We start from the raw sequence: 21,630 nt of genomic DNA, 5'->3' as shown, positions 1-21,630 counted from the left end.
GGACTTAAAGAGGGTGAAGCCAGAGAGGCTGCAGAGAAGAGAGACAGCAGTGAAGCGGAGGACAGGATTGTCCACCTGCCCTGTCCAGAGGGGAACACGCACCCAAATGTTGGGTTTTACCTCATCACCCTCATCCAAAGCACTCGCATGCCCCAAGGACCTCGCTGCCACAGCACCCCGGGGACACAGCTGTGGGCAGGTTTAGGAAGAACGGGGCTAACTCCTCCATCCTGCATGATGGACCTTTTCAGAGGGGTCCATGAAACACAAACAAGGCTCTTTACCAAGCTTCGATTCCCTGCCACAGGGAAACAGGACAGGCAAGGCTGGGCAGGGACGGTTGAAACCACAGCGCTTTGCCGGTTGTGTCTGTCCGCTTGCACAACAGCCGGGCTGCTCAGAGACAGACTCAGCTGTGCATGCCCAGCCCCAGCACCCAAAAGAGCGAGGACCACCATGAGCTCTACCTCCAACTCCTTCCTGCTCCCTCCACAGCAGCCAGCGGAGATCGAGACTCCTCGCCAGCGAAGAGGGTGCCCACTTGCACCTCGCTTTGCAAAGGGGACACAGTGTACAGCCAGAGGTGCTGCAGGGCCAGTCTGTAGCAAATATAATTTGGGAGAGCAAGCTCAGGTGCACCAGGAGCACTGGAGAGATGCAGGGCACAGCACAGGAGCTGTGTGAGACACAGCTGGGCTCTCCTCTCCAGTGTCTCCACCATGAACGGTGCAATTCTGACTGGGAAGGTTAAGCAGGGAGGACAGACACTGGCTGGGGTCTAGAAAGGCATCCCAGTGCCTCCAGCCTCCGTAACCAGACAGCACCCAAGTTTTCCAGCCAAGGAACATGAGCTGGACATCGCTTCAGCAACCCAGCTTCAGGGCTGGGGAACAAGGAACTGGGAACCCAGTCCCAGCCCAGGCGGCCTCTCCCAGACCCCGGCTGGGGCAGGAGCCTGCAGCCCAATCCAGCAGGCCTAGAAGCACCCACAGCTCACAGGGATGTTTTCAGAGGCAGAGGAGTGATACGTACTGCTGGTGCAAGGAAGGACATGGCAGCTACGGGCTGGTTCACCTAAGTGGGAGGAAGAGGAAGAACACTGGGGAAGAAACGTACCTTTAAGAACAAACAAACACCTGCCTTCGACCCCGTGCGTATCGAGTGTGCACAGGCACAGACCACCAGGCAAAGGGGTGATGCCTAAATAATAAATCCAATCAGAAGCGTAAGTTGAGCAAAGGATGAAGAAGGACCCTTGTGTCTGAGACACAGATCACACCTCGGGCTGCCTGCAGTGACAACACCTCCATGCTTCAGACACAGTGTCACTGAACCTGGGTGTGGGGAGGAGCCTTTCTTCCAGTTTTAGTAGGTTTCTTCCAAAAAGCTCTTTTGGAGAGGGCATGGGCTGGTGATCTCCAGCCCTCCCAGCCAGACCTTGGCTGTTTCACCTCCACCCTCCTGAAGGGAGCATTCACTCTCCCCTTACTCCGCCTACCTCCTCCTTTCAGCCTGATGTCAGACAGCAGCGAGCACTGCCCAAGACCACACCACGGCTTGGGGACACGGGGCTGGGGAAGGAGCAGCACAAGGGGGTGCTTCCTCCAGTGCCAAACTCCCTCCTGCCACCTGGGACTATGAGCCCAGCACCATGGCCAGGCTGCACTGCGCTTGTGTTCCCCGAGCTGCCTTGGCAGAAGTCACCTTCCTGGTGACAGCAAAAGACTTGGTTCCTTTTGTGAGAAATCAGCAAGGTGCATTCCTGGATTTGGCATGAACAGACACATGGATAAGCATCAGAAATGGATGAAAAAGCACAGCATTTCTCTTAGAATAATTTATTAAATACAGCATTAAAATTTGTATTTATGAATTCAATCATTAAAAACAAAACTTCATCTCATATATATATATTATATATATATATGTATATTCAGGGACAATGACAATCATTCTATCAACACTGGTGCGTGTTGTGCCAGCAACTGCTCAGAACGACACCTCCTCTACGCTATCCTTAAAGCAGTTCAACACTTAAAAAAAAAAATTAAAGTAAAATAAAATAAAAAGCATTTGCAAAGAAAGAGTGCAAAGCAGGGCTTGTCCCCAGCTGCCAGGGGTGTGCAGAGGCGGGCTGAAATGAGGAGGCAGAGGGTGTCGTGCTCCTGGCAGGTTGGGTATTGCCTGCCCAGCATGAGGCAGTGTGGACACCGATTCTCCGAGGTGCCAAAGGTCCGCAGTCCACAGTTTCAGCCTTGGCTGGGTGCCCGTGGCTCTTAAACATCTGGTTTGTGGTCTCCTCAGCTTGGGCAGTCAATACTAAAAAAGCTCTCAACAATGAGAGGGGGGAAAACAAAAAGCGCAAAAGAAAAATGTTGGTTTACATCCACCAGCTTCTTCCCCCAACCTGCCAGGTCCAGCAGCACTTTGTGCTCCCACTCGCTCATTTTCGGGTCCTGCTGCGGTGGCTCAAGAGGCGGCGCAGGAGACAAGCGGGAAACCAGCACCGGCCTGCGGAGAGAACCGGCCCCGGCCCAGTGCCCTCGGCAGCGTGGACCCTCCTGCGAGGGATGCCAGGGTGGTCCCAGAGGGAAGGGCTTCCACGGGCAGGGTCCTGGGGCAGACTCAGAGGTAGCATCGCACAGACTTTTTTTGTCACTTGATTGTCGTGTAATTCTGGCCTGCCGAAGGCAGTGCAGCTGGGATGGAGAGGGCACCCTGCAGGGATGGGAGATGGGACACGGGGGATGTGGTCCCTCCGCTTGCAGACTGACCAGTGCTGTTCATCCTGGGCGCTGCGGTGCAGCAGCGAGCAAGGATGGATTGTCTCCTACGGGGCTGCTGAAAAAGGCCAGGAGCTGGCTGGTGGGCACTGCACAGGAGCACCGGGCTCTCCCTCCACGGCTCATCAGGGCCTTGGGGTATGAGCAAGTGCCCCAGCGAGCTCCCCGCTGCCAGAGCCTGCTCTCCTCTCACCGCATGCAGACAGCAGTCCAGCCTGCTGCGAGAGGGCCAAAGGCTGCCAGTCACTCACCCCACAACACAGCTATAGCGAGGGCTTGTGCTTTTGGCTTTTTAAGAGTCCCTGACCTTCCGAACCTGCTTACTCCAAGAAACCTCCTGTTCCAGCTACCCTTAGGACCTACGAGGACAAGGAGGAAGGGCTGTCAAAATCATTTCTGGAGCGCACATGGCCCCTACAGGAGAAGAGAAAGTCCACACAGCCCAGCCTTCACCTACAGTGGAGACATGCCAAGTCAGAAGCATTTCAGATAAGGCATCGCAGGTGCTTTGATAGTAAAGCAGTTAGTGTTGACTACAGTACTTGAAACACAGGCTGCTGCATTTAAAACCAGTTCTCCAGCACTTGGTGCAGCAGCAGGAGCTGGTTCAGTTTCCCAGACCTCTCCTGCACACACCCATGGGCTGCTCTGGCTGCCCTTTTTGGTTTTTCCCCCCCCTCCCTAGAAAGAGTCTTAAAAAGCCCAGGCTGGGATGTGCCGTTTACCCCACCAAGCAGCCACAGAGATAAGAGGACGCCTTGTGCTGTACCAGACTTTGCAGTAGGCAGGTGAACCGTGGCGCCTGGGGGTGGGCAGGGCCCGCGGGACTCGAAGCAGGGGGGCTAGTTGCCATTGCTGATGCTGGAGTTGGCACTGCTGCAGCTCTGCTCGTAGGATGGAGGTGCCTCTGCAGGGGAAAAGAGAGAATAAGAGCAGTTATGGTGGGTGTTTGGGATGTCCCCTTCACCTTCACACAGCTGATGTAACTCCATGCTGAGTGAGACGAGCTCCTGACATGTGCTGTCCTCTCTCCAGGACCCTGCAGCCTGCCCTGCTGAAGTAAATTGGGGTTTTGTGTGCACAAGGAGGATTTGAGCCCTGTCCTGATGCCTACAGAGGTTAAAATCAACACTTCAAAGTCCTGCTGGGTTTCTCCCCTTCTTTCATGAGCACCCTCACGTTCTCTAACAGCTCCAGGTGACCCGTGCTCTGTGTGTCACAAGCCAGGGCTGAAGTGACACATGGAGTGTCTCATTACCCCAGTGCTAACAGACGGGTTTATTTGGGTAGGACTGTGCTAACAGACCCGCTGGTCCCTGCCACCCCAGCCACCTGGGATCTGGAGGTGTTAGCAAACGTGAGGGTGCTGATGAAAGAAGGAGAGAAGCAGAGCAGAACACTGAGGTGTTGATTTTAACCCCTGTAGGCATCAGGACAGGGATGGGACTGGCTCGAGGAATCCCAAATGTGCTGGAATTTCCCCAAGCTTTCCCACTCTGGACGGTCTCTCAGCTCCCACCCCCACAGACTGCGTCTTCAGCCCAGCTGTGGGCCCACTCCAAGTCAGACACAAGATTTCGGTTACATCATTTTCCTGGCTCTGCTCCCACCAGCCTCACCACAAGCCAAGAAGTGTTTCTATCAGTGGGAGGCTGAAAGCTCATTTAAGAACAGGGAGATCCTCTCACGACGAGCCCAGGGCAGGCATGGGTGTTGACGTGGGAACGGCTGGGTGGCTTTTACCGCTGTAAGAGGAGACTCCTCTCTGCCTGCTTTAGCCTGCAGAGATCTCATGATCCCTCTGACACCAGCCCCTGGCAGGCTGACATCCCTATATTAACACCCAGTTTGCAGCAAGCAAAGAGACTCTTCTCACAGGAGATGCATACAACCACGCTGCCAGCCCGTTTAGATCTCAGGAGCAGGTTGCTCACCGTATGGGTAGCCCCACGTGCTGTACTCCGGAGGCAAAATGAGAGAGCTGGCCGTGGAGACGGGCACCACGTTCCCCTCAGCGTAGTAAGGGACAGTGGCTCCTGTCGACAGGCAGAGCGTGGGATGGTTTGGGGAGTCCGTCTGCTCCGAGTCCACCCCGATCTCCTGGAAGCTCAGTCCTGGAGCGTAGCTGAACGGCTGCTGCTGGGAATGGCTTTTGGTGGGGATCGAGACATTGTCCATCGGGTGGTAACCGCTGGCAGCCTCCTCTTCCTCCGGGGGGGCACTGGGTACCACTGCAGACGGTATGTGCTGGATGGACTGGGAGGGGCTCAGAGGCACCCTGTTCACAGCAATGTTACCAATGTAAATGGGGAGAGTGACAGAAACCTCTGGAGACTTGAGGGAAACCTGAAAGAGAAGGAAAAACAGTGGCATCCTCTTCATTACTGCACTGGGAAGGTTCACCTGATGCAAGAGCCACCTGCACCACACAGCTACAGAGCTCAGTGGTTGAGCTCAACCCAGAAGGGAGCACAGAAGTTTCAGTACAGCCCACTGGAGCATCAGGGTACTCACTTGGATGTAGTAGTCGATATGGATGAGGCTGCAGCCCTGCAGAATGGACTGGGGCAGTGCTGGAACGAGGATCTGCTCCTTCCACTCCGCGTGCTTCCAGGCTTTCACTCCCGAGCCTTCCACCTCCGCGATGGTCCTCAGGTCGTAAATCCAGCGCTTGGATTTATAAGCCACTTTCTATACAGACAGGAGAAAAAGCAACCAGCAGAAAGATTGCAGATGGTGCTCTGTCTCCCACAGAAGGAAAACCACCCAATTGCTTTGTCAAATAAGCATGAGTACAAACCTAATGTGCATATTACAGGGCAGAAACACCCACTGTTATACAATACACTGAACTGGTATAAGCAAGACATGTCCTGCCATCTCATTCCCCAGGAAGGTGCAGAGAAACAGAGTCAGGCAGGGGTCTGGACTCCTCGCTGCCACCTCCCAGCCTCGGGTAGCAGAGATGTGCACTGTGCTGAGAACTGCCCCAGTCTCACAGAGCCCTCAGGGAGTGGAGAACCAGCACAAACCAAGGAATCACCTTTTTTAGATGCTTACCTGGAGCAGACTGGCTACCACAGCCCCGGTGTCCCGGCCCGATTTGTTCTCTATGTCGGTGCGGAGCTGGATCGCTTGCCCCACGATGTACCCTTTCAGGTCCGAGGTGGCGGTCAAGATAATGTTGCCGCTTTTCACGAGCTTGTAGTTGAACTTCTTGGTGACTGACATGGTGTTGGGCTGCTGCAGGACAGCAGAGACACAGAGATGTTGGCTCAGGAGAGTCAGAGAGCCTCTAGAAAACACTCAGAGATTCAAAACAAGCAAGCAAAAGTCATCTGGTCTAAGGGCATGTAAAGAACCAGCAAAACAGCGCAGCCATGGGCAACAGGTCTCACTTCTCCACCCCCACAGTTCTGCTGTCCTATGAGTCTCAATTCCCTTCAAAGCAAGTTCCCCAAACCTAAGTCTCCAGAACAAAGGAGGCAAACACCTCTCTCTCTGTGCTGAAAATTCACCTGAATCTTCCAAAACAATGTGTGGAAGAGTCAAAAATCACTGGGAGCAGGGACTGATGGACAGATCAGGAGCCCTTGTCCTGCTCTTGCACAGTCAGGGCATGCAGAGCTGTCCAAGCACCCGGTTGTTCCCCAGACAGCACACAGCATGGCAGGAGAAGTGCTGAAGCCTTGGCACTTCCCAGCCCTGCTCCTCCCTGCTCTTACCTCGATGTCAGGGATGTCGTTCAAGTTGAGAGGGCAGAGGACGTAGAAGATCCTGTTGCACTTGTAGTCCTTGGAGAAGCGAGGTGTGTCTATCACAGCTTTCACCTGATGGAGGACCTTGCCAAAAGGGCCTTCAAATGATGTAGGAGCAGAGGCTGGAGTAAAGAGAGAGAGAAAAGGATCATAAGGCTGAGTCAGGCCAAGTGTTTTTGGATTGGAAACAGTCTCTTTAAACAGCTTTCCTCCTCACCTAAAGAGTTCCGCAAGCACCTTAGCATCCCCAAAAAAGACCTGGGACTGAACAGTTAAGTCACTCAGAGACCCTGCTGTGACCTCCTTGCAGAAGGGACCCTCTGCAACCACAGGTCCAAGGGCAGAGGTCCCTTCTCCGAGGGCACTGCACACAGGACGGCTGGCACCGGGCCACAGGCCAGGACCCCTGTGCACGCCCACAGAGCTCCAGAGGCATCAGCGACAGCTCAGACCCAGCTTTGCACCATGTTTGTCTAAGCTCCTCTGCTGTCTGTGGCTGACCTTATGCTCCTTCTAGTGTCTCTGGGCCAAGCTGCCAGCCTGCCTCTGCCACCCAGCCCAAGCACTGCTCAGCACAGCTCCAGAAGCTGCAAAAGCCAAGGAAGTGCCTTCAGCCATTTGTGTGCATCGTACCTGGCAGCAGGAACTGGAAGGGAAAGTTGTGCTCTCCAGGTGTCAGGACCCCTGCGGGAAACAAGAGTGACAGGTAAGTGGGACAGGCCACTGCCTTGGCATAGCATTTTTGGAGCATGATCTTCTGGAGAGAGGCCACCACCTGGGGGACAACACAACTGTTCAGCTGCCTTCAGCCCACTGGACAACTCCATGCTCATCCTCCAGATCTGACAAGCAGTGCTGGTGTCAACCTCTCCTTGGGACAGGAGATATCTGCATCCTCAATGACTGGTTCTGCATTGAGCTACTCCAGAAAGAAGGGGGTGTGGGGCAAGGTTTAAGGGATCCTGGTGCCATAGCAAGCAGTTAGCCCCAGACTGACACAGGGCACAAGAAGGGATGCTGTGTGCTTTCCTCTCCTCCAGCAGGCTGCAGCCAGCCAGGGGGGAGGCCAGAAAGCAGAAGCGCTGTCTAGGGCGGTCAGGAGGTCTGGTGGGCACCAAGCCTTGGCCACGTACCAAGTCCCACACAGACTGCACAGTGGTCAAGAGCTGCAGACAGAGGTCCCAGGCCTAAATCCACCCCTGGTCCTGAGGAGGGACCTGCAACCTGCTCAGACAACAGGAGCAGATTTCCACTATGTTAAACCTTCAGCACTGGTTTTCTTCAGCTGCATCCCGCTCTGCAGCGGTGGCCTTGAGGGCACAGATGAGGGCCCAGACTTGGTGCACAGCCAAAACAACAGCTACAGCCGCAGACTTCCTGACCTGAGCCACCCTCCAGTGCTCCCAGTTCCCTCCTGGGATAGCTGAGCTGGACCCACAGTGTGAACCAGTAACATCAGGCAGCTCTCAAAGTTGCCTTCGGTAAGAAAAGCCCTAAGGTTTGTCCACATTTGCAAACGACATGTAAACACGAGAGGTTTTGTTTTTCAAGTGGCGGTGCTAAGAGGAGACCTGGGTACCCATTAAGTCAAGCCGTGTTAATTCTGCTTTGCAGGATCATCGCTGGAGGTACAGAGACTGAGATTTGGCCGGCTCCTTTGTTGATGCAAGACGAGGAGACAGCTCGCCCGTTAGCAATGTTGGCTCTGCAGAGCTGACAGCAACAGAGTCCTGTGTCAGGGGATTAAGCAGATTACGTGACAGGGGGAGGCGGGGAAGAGAGAAGGGTAAATCCCCATTCCCAACACTGCGATCCAGGTAGGAGTCAGGGGAGGCGGCGTTTGGCTCAGTGCATCCTTTGTGCTATGAAAAGCTGCATCTCTGCCCCTAAGGGACCTAAGGACACCCCGGTCAGCGTGCATCCCTGCGTAACGGCAGAATAAATAGCATGAGAAGCATCCTATCGCTACAAAGGCACGTCAGGAGCAAACCAAGAGATGTCTGTTATACAATTTGTCCTTACAGACTGGACCAACATTTGCTCATGGCCATCACCCCACCTAAAACACCTCCCCGCTGATTCCCCTCCCGGTTCCCCAATTCCCGACCGAATTATGTAGGCTAAAATGCAACACCCGGTCCGGTCACCAGGTGGAGCCACAAAGCCACTGCCTCCGCTGCCAGGCCCGATCCCTGCAGAGCCTGGACGGGCACAGAGGCGTGGGGCAGCTCCTCCATTCCCTTCCCTTCCCGGGCCCCCTTGCTCGGTTCAAGGCAGCAGTGGGAGATGCAACCTTTGCTTCTCGGTTATGGGGTAAAGCCTGGCTCGTAGGAGTGACCCAGCGCTTGCTCGGTGCTCCAAGGGTTCCTGCCTTTTATTGGGCACCATTCAAAACGTTGACTTTAAAACCCGCTATCCTGGCTCCTGGGGGAATCGATAAACCCAAATGCATCAGCTCTCCCGTGCAGCTTCTGCACTGCGGTAATGGGACTTGCTCCACCTGAAAGGGAGATGGAGTAAATCCAGTTACTGCAATGCAGAAGGGAGGGAGATGGAGACCCAGAGGGTAATGGCCAGCAAGTTTTCCACCAAGACCTGGAGACTTTCCAGCCCTGTGACCTGCCGAGCCCCAGAGGAGCACACAGGCAGTGATTTCAAGCCTCCTGCTAGGAGCACAAAACTTCACAGCCTTTCCAGGATTTTCCTCACAAGGTGGAAGTCCCTCTTCTACATTACAGGCAGCACAACCTAACAAGTCATTTTGGTCAAGCTCCTGCCCAGCTCTCGTGCACCAACAGAAAGCTGGGCTGGAAGCAAACCTGCGAGCGCTTCATGTTCACAGTCTGCAACCCCCTGCAGAAAACCAGGAGTCCTGAAGGTTGCTCCCAGCAGCAGCACCGACCAAGGCATCATCTCCCATCACTTGCAGAGGATGGGTTTGGGCTCCAGAAGCCACTGTGTGACTTGGTGGCACTGATGCAGTTTCCACACAGGTAGCCTGGCCTCCCAGTAAGTGACCAGACAAAAACTGCCCACAGGTCAGGGCTGACCACCCCAACAGCTGCTGTGACCCCAGCAGGGCAGGGAGCAGCCCGTGAATCCCTCCTGCCTGCAACAAGCTGCCCACGAGGGCTGGAAAAGGCCGTTCCCACACTTCACAGCCCACGATGAGTTCCAAAACGAGCTCCCCCGGACTGGAGTCCTGCCCCAACGCAGCTCATGTGGACCAAGGGCATCGCAGCAGCGCTTTGCCTGTGGCTGCGAGAGCCCAGACCTCAGCCCTGCACTAGGCAGGGACGCACAGCGAGCCCTGGTCTCCACTCCATTAAGCTGAGAGATGCTGCGGGCAATTAGCAGCAGCCCTTGTTTTCAGACCTGCTCCTGCCAGCCCACACTCTCCTTCCCCCAAAGAGAGAAAAGGGCCTTTATGGCAGCCCCGAGACCCTCCATGCACAGGGAATTTTCCAGCAGGCTGGACCAAGCACCCAGGTCCTACCCACAGGTGCAGATGCCACCACACATGGCTTCATTTGCCAGCATGGCTAACGAACAGCCGGCTGCTCGCAGAGCCCCGAATTCCAGCTGAACACCTGCATTTCTTGCCCCTTCTGCAAGCACAGAGGCTGTTTGGGCAGATCCCTGGTGGAGGGGCTACGATGAGCAGCAGCACCCTCAGCCCCATGCCCGGCTGGGACCCCCAACCCCAGCTGTGGGAGCCCTCAGCAGCCTGGAGCAGGCATTTTGAGGAGCTCCCTGGCAAGGGCAGCAGAAGGGGTGTGGGAGTTCAGTGCCAGGGCTATTTCAGAGATAAGAGTTAATACAAACAGGTGAAGAAAAGCAGACAATCCTGACCAAGACAGGAGACTCCTGTGAAGCACAGGCACAATCCAGAGCTCCTGGCAGAGCGACACGAGCAGCCCAGGCCCTGCCTGCCTCCTGCTGCGAGGCAGATATTCAGCAGTAACCCCACACCAGGCTGCTCCCCGGGCTCCTGCTCACCCCTCCTGGCAGGAGCTTCTCCAGCACGGACACAGTGGAGGCTCCGTGTCTGATTTCCCTGGGATTTCAGTCCCAAAGCCACTTTGGTCTCTCGCTATGTGTCCACCTTTGGCAGGTGGAAAGGTGGCGAGTCCTGAGCCGAGTCCCTCTCTACAATGGGAAGGAAGGGAGGTGGCAACTACTTTTCAACTCCCCAGCTGGCAACTCTGTTCCTAAAGGCTGAGCTCCCATTCCCAAACGCTGACAAGTCTTGACATCATGGGGAAAATCTACAATTTCCCTTGCCCCAACACCCAGGTACTTCTCACATGGAGAACAGCAGCAAAAGCCACCTCAGCACCCCATGAGGGACACTCGCAGTGCTCACCCATCCCATGGAGCCACTGTGATGGCAGGACAGGGCAGTATGTGCCCCATCAGCCACACACATGTCTTGGAGACATCCCCGGACCACGACAGGGGGCACGTGGCATCGTGCACAGCACACGGAGCTGCTCTGCCTGGTGGGTGCATCTGCTGTACAACAGCAGCATCTGAGCAGCAAGGGGGACACAAAGCCACAGGAAGCCACCTACTGACCCTGTCCCTTCAGCCCCGAGAGTTTCAAGTGAAGATCCAGGATATTTAAGGTGCTAATTCCACCTGCCAGGTGACTTTGCAACAGAGACGGTTGTTGGCAGCGGGCAGAGGTGAGGAGGTTTCCTCTGGCGGCCACTGTGATGTGCAGGTGTCCAGGAGGAGCCCCTTCTGAAAGCTCCTTTCTGAGCTTTGCCAAAGCAAGCCCCAGGGTGCACAGGCAAGGGCAGGACAGGGGGGGCTCAGCATCGCTCCAGGGGTCTCCGACAGCCCCTCAGAGCGGGCTGCAACGCTCCTGAGCAGCTTGTGAGGGGAAAGGGCTGTGCAAGCCACCGCAGCCACGCTGAGCCATTACCACCCCATTGCCAGAAACCCGAACAAAGGCCACAGTGTGCTCAGCCGCAAAAAAAAAAAGCTTTTCCTGAAGTTTACGCGCAGCTAAAAATACCTTGAGAAAGTCATTAGGCAGCTGGATTAGCAGGGTTCTGCTGCGGGGCCGTACCTGCAGCAGCCTCTCCTCCCGATAGGAGCCGAGCCAGCAGAGATCGGCCACCCTCACACGGCCTTTGGAAACATCCTCCCTCAAAATTCCTGGAGGGAAAGGAGCTGCTGCCCCAGACAGGCTGGAAAAAACCAAACCCAGACAGCAGGAGCAGCACCACCATGCTAACAGCATGGAAAAGCCGTTTTACAGTGCAAGGCAGAGCAACCCTGGAGATTTCCCTGAATCCAGAGATTTGTCTGGAAGCAAACAGAGTCTCCAGTTCATGGCTCAGCCGCTCCCCTCCACTCCACGCTGGGACAGGGGGTGTTTGCTTGTACCAGCAGATGTGGGAGGATGCATCATGTGTGGAAAGGAAGCATCTTGATTCAGAGAGCTGATGCTCAGTCCTCTGCCAGTCCCTGAGAGGGAACATGGTGACACAGGAGGACCCCTGGGGCTCCCCTGAGCGATCAGAGCCTGCAAAGCATCACCAGTGCCGGGGAGTGCAGCCCCAGACGACACCACAGACCTTGGTGCTGCAGCACCGTCCCACAGCACTGCGGGCACCGATGGTCACACTGGTGTGCAGTGGAGGGACAGAAATCAATGGGTTTCCCAGCAAAGCCTGAGCTGGCCGTGCCCCTGAGCCCAACCAGCCACTGGATGCACCGCTCTCTCCCTGCAAACAGCTCGGCTTTGATCTGCGAACCAGCACAACCACATGGGAAAAACACACGACACCGTCGTAACCGCGTGTGGCTGAAATGACCACGTCTGTATTTATGCTGCTAAATAAATTATCCAAGTTGAACTTACTCTGCCACAGCACAGGTGCTGAAAGGGTTTGGGCTCTTTTCTGAGCAGCGCAGCTTCCTTGGCCAGTGCTGCTGCGCCCAAGGGGACCCAAAGGTCCTCTAGGAGCCCCTGCCCTGGCACAAGAAGCCGGATGAGTGGCTCTTTTCTGAGCAGCGCAGCTTCCTTGGCTGGTGCTGCTGAGCCCTTGGGGGCTGGGAAAGGTCCTCTAGGAGCCTCTGCCCTGGCACAAGAAGCCGGAAGAGGGTTGGGAGATGCCTCGGCCACTGATGCACAAAGATGACAGCCTCAGCTGAGTCCTATGACTCACCCCGGCGAAACCCCATGCTCTGCTGTGCTGGGAGAGGCAGCCCGGCCGTCGGAGCACACAGCGGGCTGCTGGGCCAGGAACGTGCACCTCTGCCTCGCCAGGCTCCATCCACAGCTGGGCTAGGGTGAAAAAGATGAATATTCTGTGTATCACCCCCTCCATCCCCCAAAAAGGAGGGTGCTGCTCGCTACATAGCCACAACCTGGAAGGAGCCTGGAAGGTGCCCCAGGCACAGGAGCTGGGGAGCAGCTTTAACAGGGCTCCTGCCCCGACATCCAGCTCTGCCGGCCGGTACCCACCAAGCCAACGGCAGTGGCTCTGCTCCCTCCTGCTGCACACGCGGATGCTACAGCGGGGACAAGCTGCACCTTTGGAGCACACATATTTTTTGGTTCTCCTAGCAGAGGAACAGCAGGCTGAGCCATATGGCAATTTCTCTCTGGCTACTTAGCGAGTGATGCATTAACTGTGCTGGCCAAATCACGTAGTACAGAAAGGTACCTGGTGCCCGCTGGTCCCCCTGCCATCGCTTGTAGCAATACAGGCTTCCTGCTGCCTAAAATCAGCCCTCCCGCTCCCTGGGGAAGACAAACTCCTCCCAAAGTGCTGAGTCAGACCAACACCAGTGCTGCTGATGCACAGCTCAGGTACTCTTGTACTCAGAAGAGCCACAAGGATGGTGAGGGCTCTGGAGAACAAGCCTGATGAGGAGCGGCTGAGGGAACTGGGCTTGTTTAGCCTGGAGAAGAGAAGGCTGAGGGGAGACCTCATCACCACCTACAACTGCCTCAAGGGAGGTTGTAGAGAGGTGGGTGCTGGGCTCTTCTCCCAGGTGATGGGGGATAGAACAAGGGGAAACGGCACCAAGCTGTGCCAAGAGAGGTTCAGGTTAAAGATAAGGAGGAAGTTCTTAACTGAGAGTGTCGTCAGAAGCTGGAACAGGCTGCCCAGGGAGGTGGTGGAGTCACCATCCCTGGATGTGTTTAAAGAGCGGGTAGATGAGGTACTTAGGGATATGGTTTAGGGGGTAGACAGGAACGGTTGGACATGATGAGCTCAGAGGGCTTTTCCAACCGAGCGATTCTGTGATTCTTCTCTTGAGGCTCTCCAGGCAGAGAGCAGGAAAGCAGCAAGTTTGTGTTTTGCACTTTTGGGTGCAGAAACAGGCAGCCCTGCCTCTGCCCTGTGCTACGGGATGGTGATTCCCCAGCTACTGAAAGGACCATGCTGTCCTGACACCCAGCACCCTGCTCGCCCCTGCTTTCCTCATCCACCTTTGCAACCCAGAAAACTGAGTATTAGATGTGAGCTAGGAGGTCAGAGCTCATGCAGCTCACAGGAGGCTGTATCAGAGCCGTCAGATGGGAAGCATTAATTTTTTCAGTGCCAGGGCGCTTCAGGCAATGCCAGGCCATTGCAGCTTTAGCGTGAGGACTCCAACTCAGTCTCTGGTGGATTAAGCTAATACATGGGATTACAAACAGCAACAAATGAGGGTAAACACACATGTTTGCTCCTGCCACCCCTGCAGCAGACACAGGTGCTAAGAGGGAGCAGCTGGAAGAGCGACCTGCCAGCACAGCCAGACCTGCTGGGGAAAGACCTGGAGTTCTGCTCACCTTAATTTTGCTCGAATGAGAGCTCCCGGCTGTGGAGCAGCACCTCAGTTGAGCAGAGCTGCTGCACAGCAGCGAGGGAGCACAGTCCCCAGCAGGCTCCAGGCTCCCATTCATAGCAGCGACTCACTCACGCCGGATTTGCATGCATGCAAACACCCAGCAGGAACAACCTCCAGTGCTCCGATACGATTAATGCTGCTGAGATAAACCTTTTAGTAACGTGGGAGGTACAGAGAGGAAGAAAACAGACCAGAAAGCCCAGCACTGAGGCCAAGGTAAAAGCTCCACTGCTTACAAATCTCTGTGTCAGCATTTTTGAGTGACATTTTCCATGCCTTAGCAGGATCTGGCAGTATGGCAATGCTGCAAAAAACCTCTGAGGGTTACAGTGATCTATTGAGGCAAGACATCAGGAAGTGCTGAGGAAGCTGCTGGGACCCAATGCAATTGCAGCTCCTCCCGCGTGGTTTTCCTGGGCTGAATCTGCAGTCACTGCTCCTGAATCCCGAACCTGCATCAGCACATCCTTAACTGCTCTGCATGGCCCACAGGCACCCTCCTGCTCTCACCTGGCCAGGGGCTGCCCAGGAGCATCCCCTGCTGCTTCACAGCCTCCTGCTTGATTCCTGAGCACGGGAGACCTACGTCTCTCATTACCTGCATCGTAGGTCACTGCGCTTTTTAAATTCAGCTGGAAGACGGGATCGTCACCCTGTTGGTCGTGAAGGTGCTGTGCCAGGCCGACAGAGAATCACCCCAGGGAAGAGGTGGTGCACAGCTGCCCCTTTTAGCTCCCTGTGCAAGAAATCTGCCAGGAAAGGAAGCGCGTGGAGCAGCCAGGAATTCCCTGCAGTGCCTTCTAGCGAACTAACAAGCTGCCAGAAGTAAGGTCAGCTGGAAATTACAGCCAGCTCCCCGCACGGGTTCAGCTCAGGTACAAGTAGGATTTAAAGGGAGAGGGGAAAAAAAAACAACCTTAAAAAGTCTATCTTTGTATGCACAACCCATCCACAGGGCAAGAGCTGCGTGTGCTGTCGGAGATAAAGGCTGTTCAAAGGAAACAGCCCCGTGTGGGTACAGCACTCGATGGACCTGCTCCTCTCCGGTTGAATAAGGCCAGAGGCGCAGCAGGGGAGGGGGAGAGGAGTGGAGGCCTCAGCAGCACTGAATTACTCCATTATATTGGATCAAGAGAAGCATCTCTCTGTCTGAGAGCGGCGGGTACAAGCGGTGCTATTTTGCACTCGCTGCAATGGGTGCACTTGATCTCCCGCCCCACCGACACCTAGAGAAACCCAACACCCCCGCTTGCAAGGTTCCTCCCACCCCTACTGCAAAACACGGGACTGGAGAAAAACCAGCAGCAGGGAACAAGTGTCCAAGTCAAACCCAGGCCAAGTGGGAAAAGCAAATTCCCCCTTGGCCTCCCCTCCGGAAGGCAAATAATGAACCTCCCCGAGAGCCACCCGCGGGCTGAGCGATGCTCCAGCAAACAGAGCAGTGAGGGGCTCCGGAGCAGCTGCTACGCTCAGCGCTTCCCAGCAGCATTTCTGTAAAGAGCCTGAGTTCATTAAAGCGCTGGCCTGCGTGGCATTGCCAAGGCTACAGCACAGCCCCTGCGCAATCCCCCGGCAGCTCCCGGCTGCTGCTGCCTCCAGCTCCTGCTCAGCCCCGGCCGGAGGCTTTCCCAAAGCAGGGATGCTGTGCTGCTGCAGGGGGGACCAGCACCGCACCAGCACAGATGGGAGCAGGGTCCTCTGCAGCACAAACACCCTCTGCCCCAGCTGAGCCCTCCACAGCCTGGATGCTGCTCCAAGGGGGGGGTGAGAAGGGGAATTAAGGATGAGGTCAGTGCCTTAAATAAGTCGCCTTACGTTGCAAAGCGGGCGTCTGGGGTATTTCAGGGCCTGCCTGCTTTCTCATACAATGTGCGCCCTTAAAAAAAGAAACCAGCGCGTAATGCAAGCAACAGCTGATGCTACAGAGGACGAGCTGCCCCCTCACTTATTTCAGTGCAAAGGAGTGTGGGTGGAGAAGCGCAGAGGCGCTCTTAGATGCTTAAAGAGCAATCTCAGCCTCGATAGTTTTGCAAACCTCCTCTCCCCTTCCCCCCCACGTGTCCTCAAAGAGCCCTGCTCGCTGTTTTTAAAGTTACTGCTCAGGATGTGGGAAGGGAGAGAGCAGGGCAGGGGTTGTTTTTCGGGCTGAGGCAGCCTCCCTGCACCATCCCCAGAGGTGCCAGCGCCGCTGTGGCCCCGCAGGAGGACGAGCCACTCGCCAGGGACAGGAACGGCTGAGTCGCATTGGCTGCGTGGCCTTGGGGACACCTGGGATCCTCCCTCAACCCCAGCCCGCACTATTGGGCTGGGTAAGGCCTCTGCAAGAGGGCACAGCCTGGTCCCCCAGCAGGGATGCACTGCTCCCCCTTGCTTTGTCGTTTTTAATGCACAGGTTCAAAAAGGAGAGGGAACTGCATTGCTGTGAGGGAGGGGACACGGGAACAGGAGTCCTCTGAGGCTGAAGCAAATTCCTCCCCTTCCTCCATGCATTTGCTGCTGGGAGCTGACATCCCCCTTCGCAGGTAAGATGCTCTTGCGGGTGCATAGGATCTCCCGCAGTCCTTGCCCTCCCTCCTGCTGCCTGCTTTACAGGCGCGTGAGAAGGAAGGGTGAGCACGGCCAGCCCTCACCTGAAGGGACAGGCACACATTCACCCCGGGATTTCTGCATGTTTTCACACACGTGGCAGGACCGTCCCACACACCAGTGCACTATTTGTCTGCAGTAACCTTGGCTTGCAGTAGTCACTGGCTTTTCGCTGGTGGCTCTCAGATGCTGGCCAGGAAAGGAGTCACACACCGATGGTCTGGGCCGGTGACCGGACCGGCCCCGTGCTCCTTTGGGGTCCTTGCTCAAGAACGCTTCCCACTCACCTCACCGCAGGCTCCTGCCATCACCCATCAGCGAGCTCAACACTGTGCTCCAAGAGCCAGGCGTGCAAGCCTGCCTCAGTTTCCCCACTCAGATCTGCAGGGAGGCACCCCAGGGAGCACAAGCACAGAGCGTGGCCCCACAGAGGCTGCTGCAGCCCCAACCACTTTTCTGCCAGACACCAGAGCAGCCCATCCCTGGCAGGGTCACAGGGAAAGGGACAGCTCGGCTTCGGGCAGAGCGGGCATCACGGCACGGTCCGTCTGTCTGAAGCTCCTTCACACTGTTCAGGAAAAGCCGGGGCAGCTGAGAGCTATTCCTGGGGAGCCTAAAAACACCACGGCACGGCTGAGTCAGCACCGAGGCCCGGCCCTGCTGCTCGTGTCCACGAGGCCATCGCACGACTCCCCCAGCAAACCCCTGCCGCTGCCTCGCTGCAGGGCTGTGCCGTGCCAGGACCCTGCGCTGCCAGACAGACAGACACACAGACAGACAGAGACAGCCACGCACAGAGGCAGAGACACAGAGAAGTAGCCCGGCTTCCCTGCTGCTCCGCCGGCCTGGACATGCATCAATGTCACAGCAGGGCTGCGGCAGCAGGCAGTTATCTCGCTTCCCCGCGCCGCAGGCTGGAGCAGCGCCAGCCCCCCGGGCTTTTGTTTTCATATCCGCACGGCCCAGTGCTGCAACTGCCAGCAACGGTTTCAAAGCCATCTCTGGGGGAGGACTCGGGTCCAACGGCAGCACTGAGGTTGCCCTCTCCCACACACGTCCCATCGCTCGCTCCCCTGTCTCCTCCAGGCATGGGTAAGAGGGCATGGGACAAAGATGGCAAGCCCAGCACAACAACTCCTGAGCTTGTAGCAGCCAAAGAGCGAGTGCCCCATGAGTGCTGCCCTTGGCTGCGATCCCACGCACAGGGACTGCCCGCCCGCTCCGTATCTGCTTCCCTGCAGCTGGGAGCTCCCAGCGGTTGTGTCCACTTTGACACAAAAAGCAGAAGAGCACACGTCAGTGACTGTAAGTGCCTGGCACGCTGCTCGGGATTGATTCATAGCTGGGACCAGGCTCTTCCCCATAACTGCACTGCAGCTTTGCAAGACAGGACAGTAACGACACTAAAACACCTCAGCTTTCAAGCGCAGGACTCGACAGACAGATTTTTCCCTTCCTTTCTGATAAGTCACGCACTACCATTTCTTGCCTCGCTTGCCTGGAGCTGTGGTAGCCCTGGAAGGCTCCAGCTGGCCCGTTTTGTCCCGCTCACACCCCAGGCACGCAGCTGGGCAGCTGCCAGCTCCGCCACCGGCTCCGGCGCAAAGTGAGCAGCCCAGCCCCGCTGCCACAGCCCCGGGCACCCGATCGAGTCTCAGCTCTGGCAGAGTCCATGAAACCAGTGGCTGATGGAGAGCAGCACTGCACAGGGCAACACACAAGAGTTTGGGTCCCAGAAAAGGGACCTAGTCCCCCTAGGGCTTTCCATGAGCAGTTTAAGTGCTGGTAATACCAAATTTTGTCTGTCTTTGGAATTCAGGCCTTCAAAGGGGACACTTCAGAGCCATGAAAGCGTATTGCCATCACTGCATTTTCCTTCCATCCTTCCCAGTCCACACTAGTCCTAGTTGTCAAGGGGATCGCTCCCAAGGGCAACCTCACAAGAACTGACTGCTGAAGCGGCTATCAAAGCCTCCCAGGGGCTACAAAACCAACAAACACCACACCCACGGCTTCCCACTCTGCCTCCTGGTTGGCTTTTGCCACTGCTCAGCTTTACCAGGACAGAACCAACCACAGTATCACAGCTCTCCCTTGAATCATTACACATTAGAAACAGAAGCTGGAAGGCACATTTTTCAGCACAGTTGCAGTTTTAAACCTCTCCAGAAGCCCACAAATGTTCACGGCCTCCAGCTCCCAACTCATCCAAGCGCAATGGCCTGCAGCACCTTATAAAGCCTCTGGGATTTCGCTACCCTGACATTCACAGCTGGGCTCTGGCTGTGCTCAGCGCTGCAGCCAAAATCAGGCAGGAATTTACCCTCCCAAGGAGTTTACCTCCAACTGCAGCCCCCGGGCTATGAGCCAAGCCAGGGGAGCCAGCCAGCTGTCTCCCTTCTCCAGACCCGAGAGCAAGCAGCGCTCTCTCCAGTGGCTGTGAGGATGAGGTCAGTCTCCTCTCAATGCTAAAAGCTCTGCTGGAAAAAATTGCTGAGCTGGCAGAAACTGCCACTTCGGAGCTCCTGCTACCCTGGGCTTTTGCCGCCTTACAGTGACGGCTGCAGCCACTGCCTTCAGCAGGTGAACAGCGGCACAGCTTGATTTCCACAGGAGCTGGGGCACGGCATGAATTATTTGTGGTAAGGCTGACCTATTTAACAGCAGAAAGACAGCATTCATTCGAGCCCAGATTCCCCCCAGGCTGCTGGTGTCACTTTACCCCACAGCACAATACAACCCCATCGCTATCTCTGAGAGTCTCAGCTTGCGGGGGAGCGGTGGTAACTGTCCTAGGCTGCTCCTGACACCTCCACATCCCTTTCAGTCCAAACTACTCCTGGCCTGCAACTGGCTTCTACTGACCAGCTTTGACCGCTGTAGACAACACACATAGGAAGAGGAGCAAAGTGAACCCATAGGACCTTGAAACAGCAGAGAAGTCGCTGCTGGCAGCCCCGTTTCAGGCAGAGCAGGGCCAGAGGATGCAAGCAGTGTCTGCAGGGTGGCTGCCAAGTTCTGCAGCTATTCAGGATCCCTCTCTGCACAGCTCCTTCTAAGCTCTTCTAGTCTCTAATATTGGCTCCTATCCTCTGTGCACAGGCCAAGGCAGCCTGTGAAGGGTGATTTCACATCGAGAAGATGCTGAAGGCTTGGTGATACACTTCTGTAGACCGTCTCAGAATCACAGATCTCCACCACGTCTTTGTGGAGCTTACCTTTGTCTGCCAGAGACAGCGTGCTGTTGAAGTACTGCTCCTCCACGGTCCATGCTGTGTCATTGATCTTGTTAGACACCCCACAGGATCCAATGCAGCTCACCTTGATGGCTGTGGAGGGAAAGCACACACGTAAGCACTGGGAGAAAGCAAACCCTCGGGTTCAGACCTGCTTCAGGTACTGTATGTGGCTTGGGCAGGAGCAGCGCCTCATGAATACACACACGGGGAGGAAATGAAGTAAAGGAATCGGGTCACGCTGTCATTTCAGAAGCACATTTTCCCCTGACTCTCAGCACTATTGCACACTCCCTGCTGCCCCAGTGCTATTCCCAGATGTTATCACCTTTGTAGCTGGCCTTGCACTGTGAAAGCCCTCACCAGCAGTGATTTCATCACCCTGAGGTAACTCTCTCTCTAGTTTTCTCTCAAATGAAGCAATACCCCTCCCAAAATGTGCCTCAGCCCAGGCACTCAGGCTGACAGCAGAGACGCACTCCTATACACTTGGGATAGTGTCCAGACAGGGATGAGTGGCAGAAGGCTCTGCTGCCTCCCACCCAAGGAGCTGGGCATCCCACAGAGCATCCCACCAACCCTGGGAGGGATACACAGGTACAAGCCCATCAGCCAGCGAAACAAGGGGTATGGCTTTGTCTGCAGCAGAGCTGGACCCCCAGTGCAGCCTGAACAAGCTCAGCTGCTGCTCAAGCCCACAGCTCACCCACCCTCACGGACACCCCCCAGCTCCTGGGAGCCTGCTCCAGGGTCAGTCTCTCCTGCAAGGGACTGCAGCAGAAGCACTTTGCCCATTAACTCCTGTCCTGCACCAGGATCTCCAGTCACACTGATGAGCACGTTGCTTCTTCAGCAGCCAGACACCACTTCAACCGAGCAGCTTCCTCCTCCTGTTGGAGACACGGGGCTCACGGCAAAGCCCCACAGCAAGGTCTGGAAGCACCTGAGATGCCATCTGACCCTCCCAAAGCAAGGAGAGTAATTTAAGCTACGTTCACGCCTTGGGAAAGTCACCCCAGAGCTCGCTCTGCAGCATGGCTTTCAGATGAGCTGCCCACAAGACATTTTCAGTTCATTCTGCCCAATTCACAGCAGGTTGAAATCGAGCTCTGATGTCGACACTGGACCACAGAGACAGACAAACGTGACAGACTGGCCTTGCTGCACAGCAGGAGGTGATCTGCGGTGCCACCCCACGCAGGGAGGATGCAGACAGACCTATCGTGGCACAAACCAGGCCTTCAGGGCTGTCCCAGCCTGAACACCTCCCGTCTCCATTCTCACCAGGTTTTGCAACAGCTTTAATGGATCCCACAGACCTCCCTCACCGGATTTACCAGGTGAAGAGTTCTGCTGGCAGGAACCACCAGGCAGACTTTTCCCATTTCACCCATCTGCTCCCCTGCA

The 21,630-nt window shown here is 55.9% G+C and overlaps 1 protein-coding gene across 1 annotated transcript; it reads right to left on the bottom strand.

Moving 5' to 3' along the window:
* Positions 1-2,944: 2,944 nt before the first annotated feature.
* On the bottom strand, positions 2,945-20,316 carry ARRDC1 (arrestin domain containing 1; the record flags this gene model as incomplete). Its single annotated transcript, XM_010179990.1, has 7 exons — positions 2,945-3,690; positions 4,718-5,129; positions 5,298-5,474; positions 5,844-6,026; positions 6,509-6,663; positions 7,175-7,225; positions 20,206-20,316. Coding segments are annotated over 7 exons (1,154 nt in total), but the record flags the coding sequence as incomplete, so codon positions are not given.
* Positions 20,317-21,630: the final 1,314 nt, after the last annotated feature.

The sequence above is a fragment of the Mesitornis unicolor genome, unplaced genomic scaffold, assembly GCF_000695765.1.
Source record: "Mesitornis unicolor isolate BGI_N332 unplaced genomic scaffold, ASM69576v1 scaffold12292, whole genome shotgun sequence".
NCBI lineage: Eukaryota > Metazoa > Chordata > Aves > Mesitornithiformes > Mesitornithidae > Mesitornis > Mesitornis unicolor.
The sequence above is the reverse complement of the archived record's forward strand: the minus strand, read 5'-3'. Positions and strand labels throughout refer to the sequence as shown.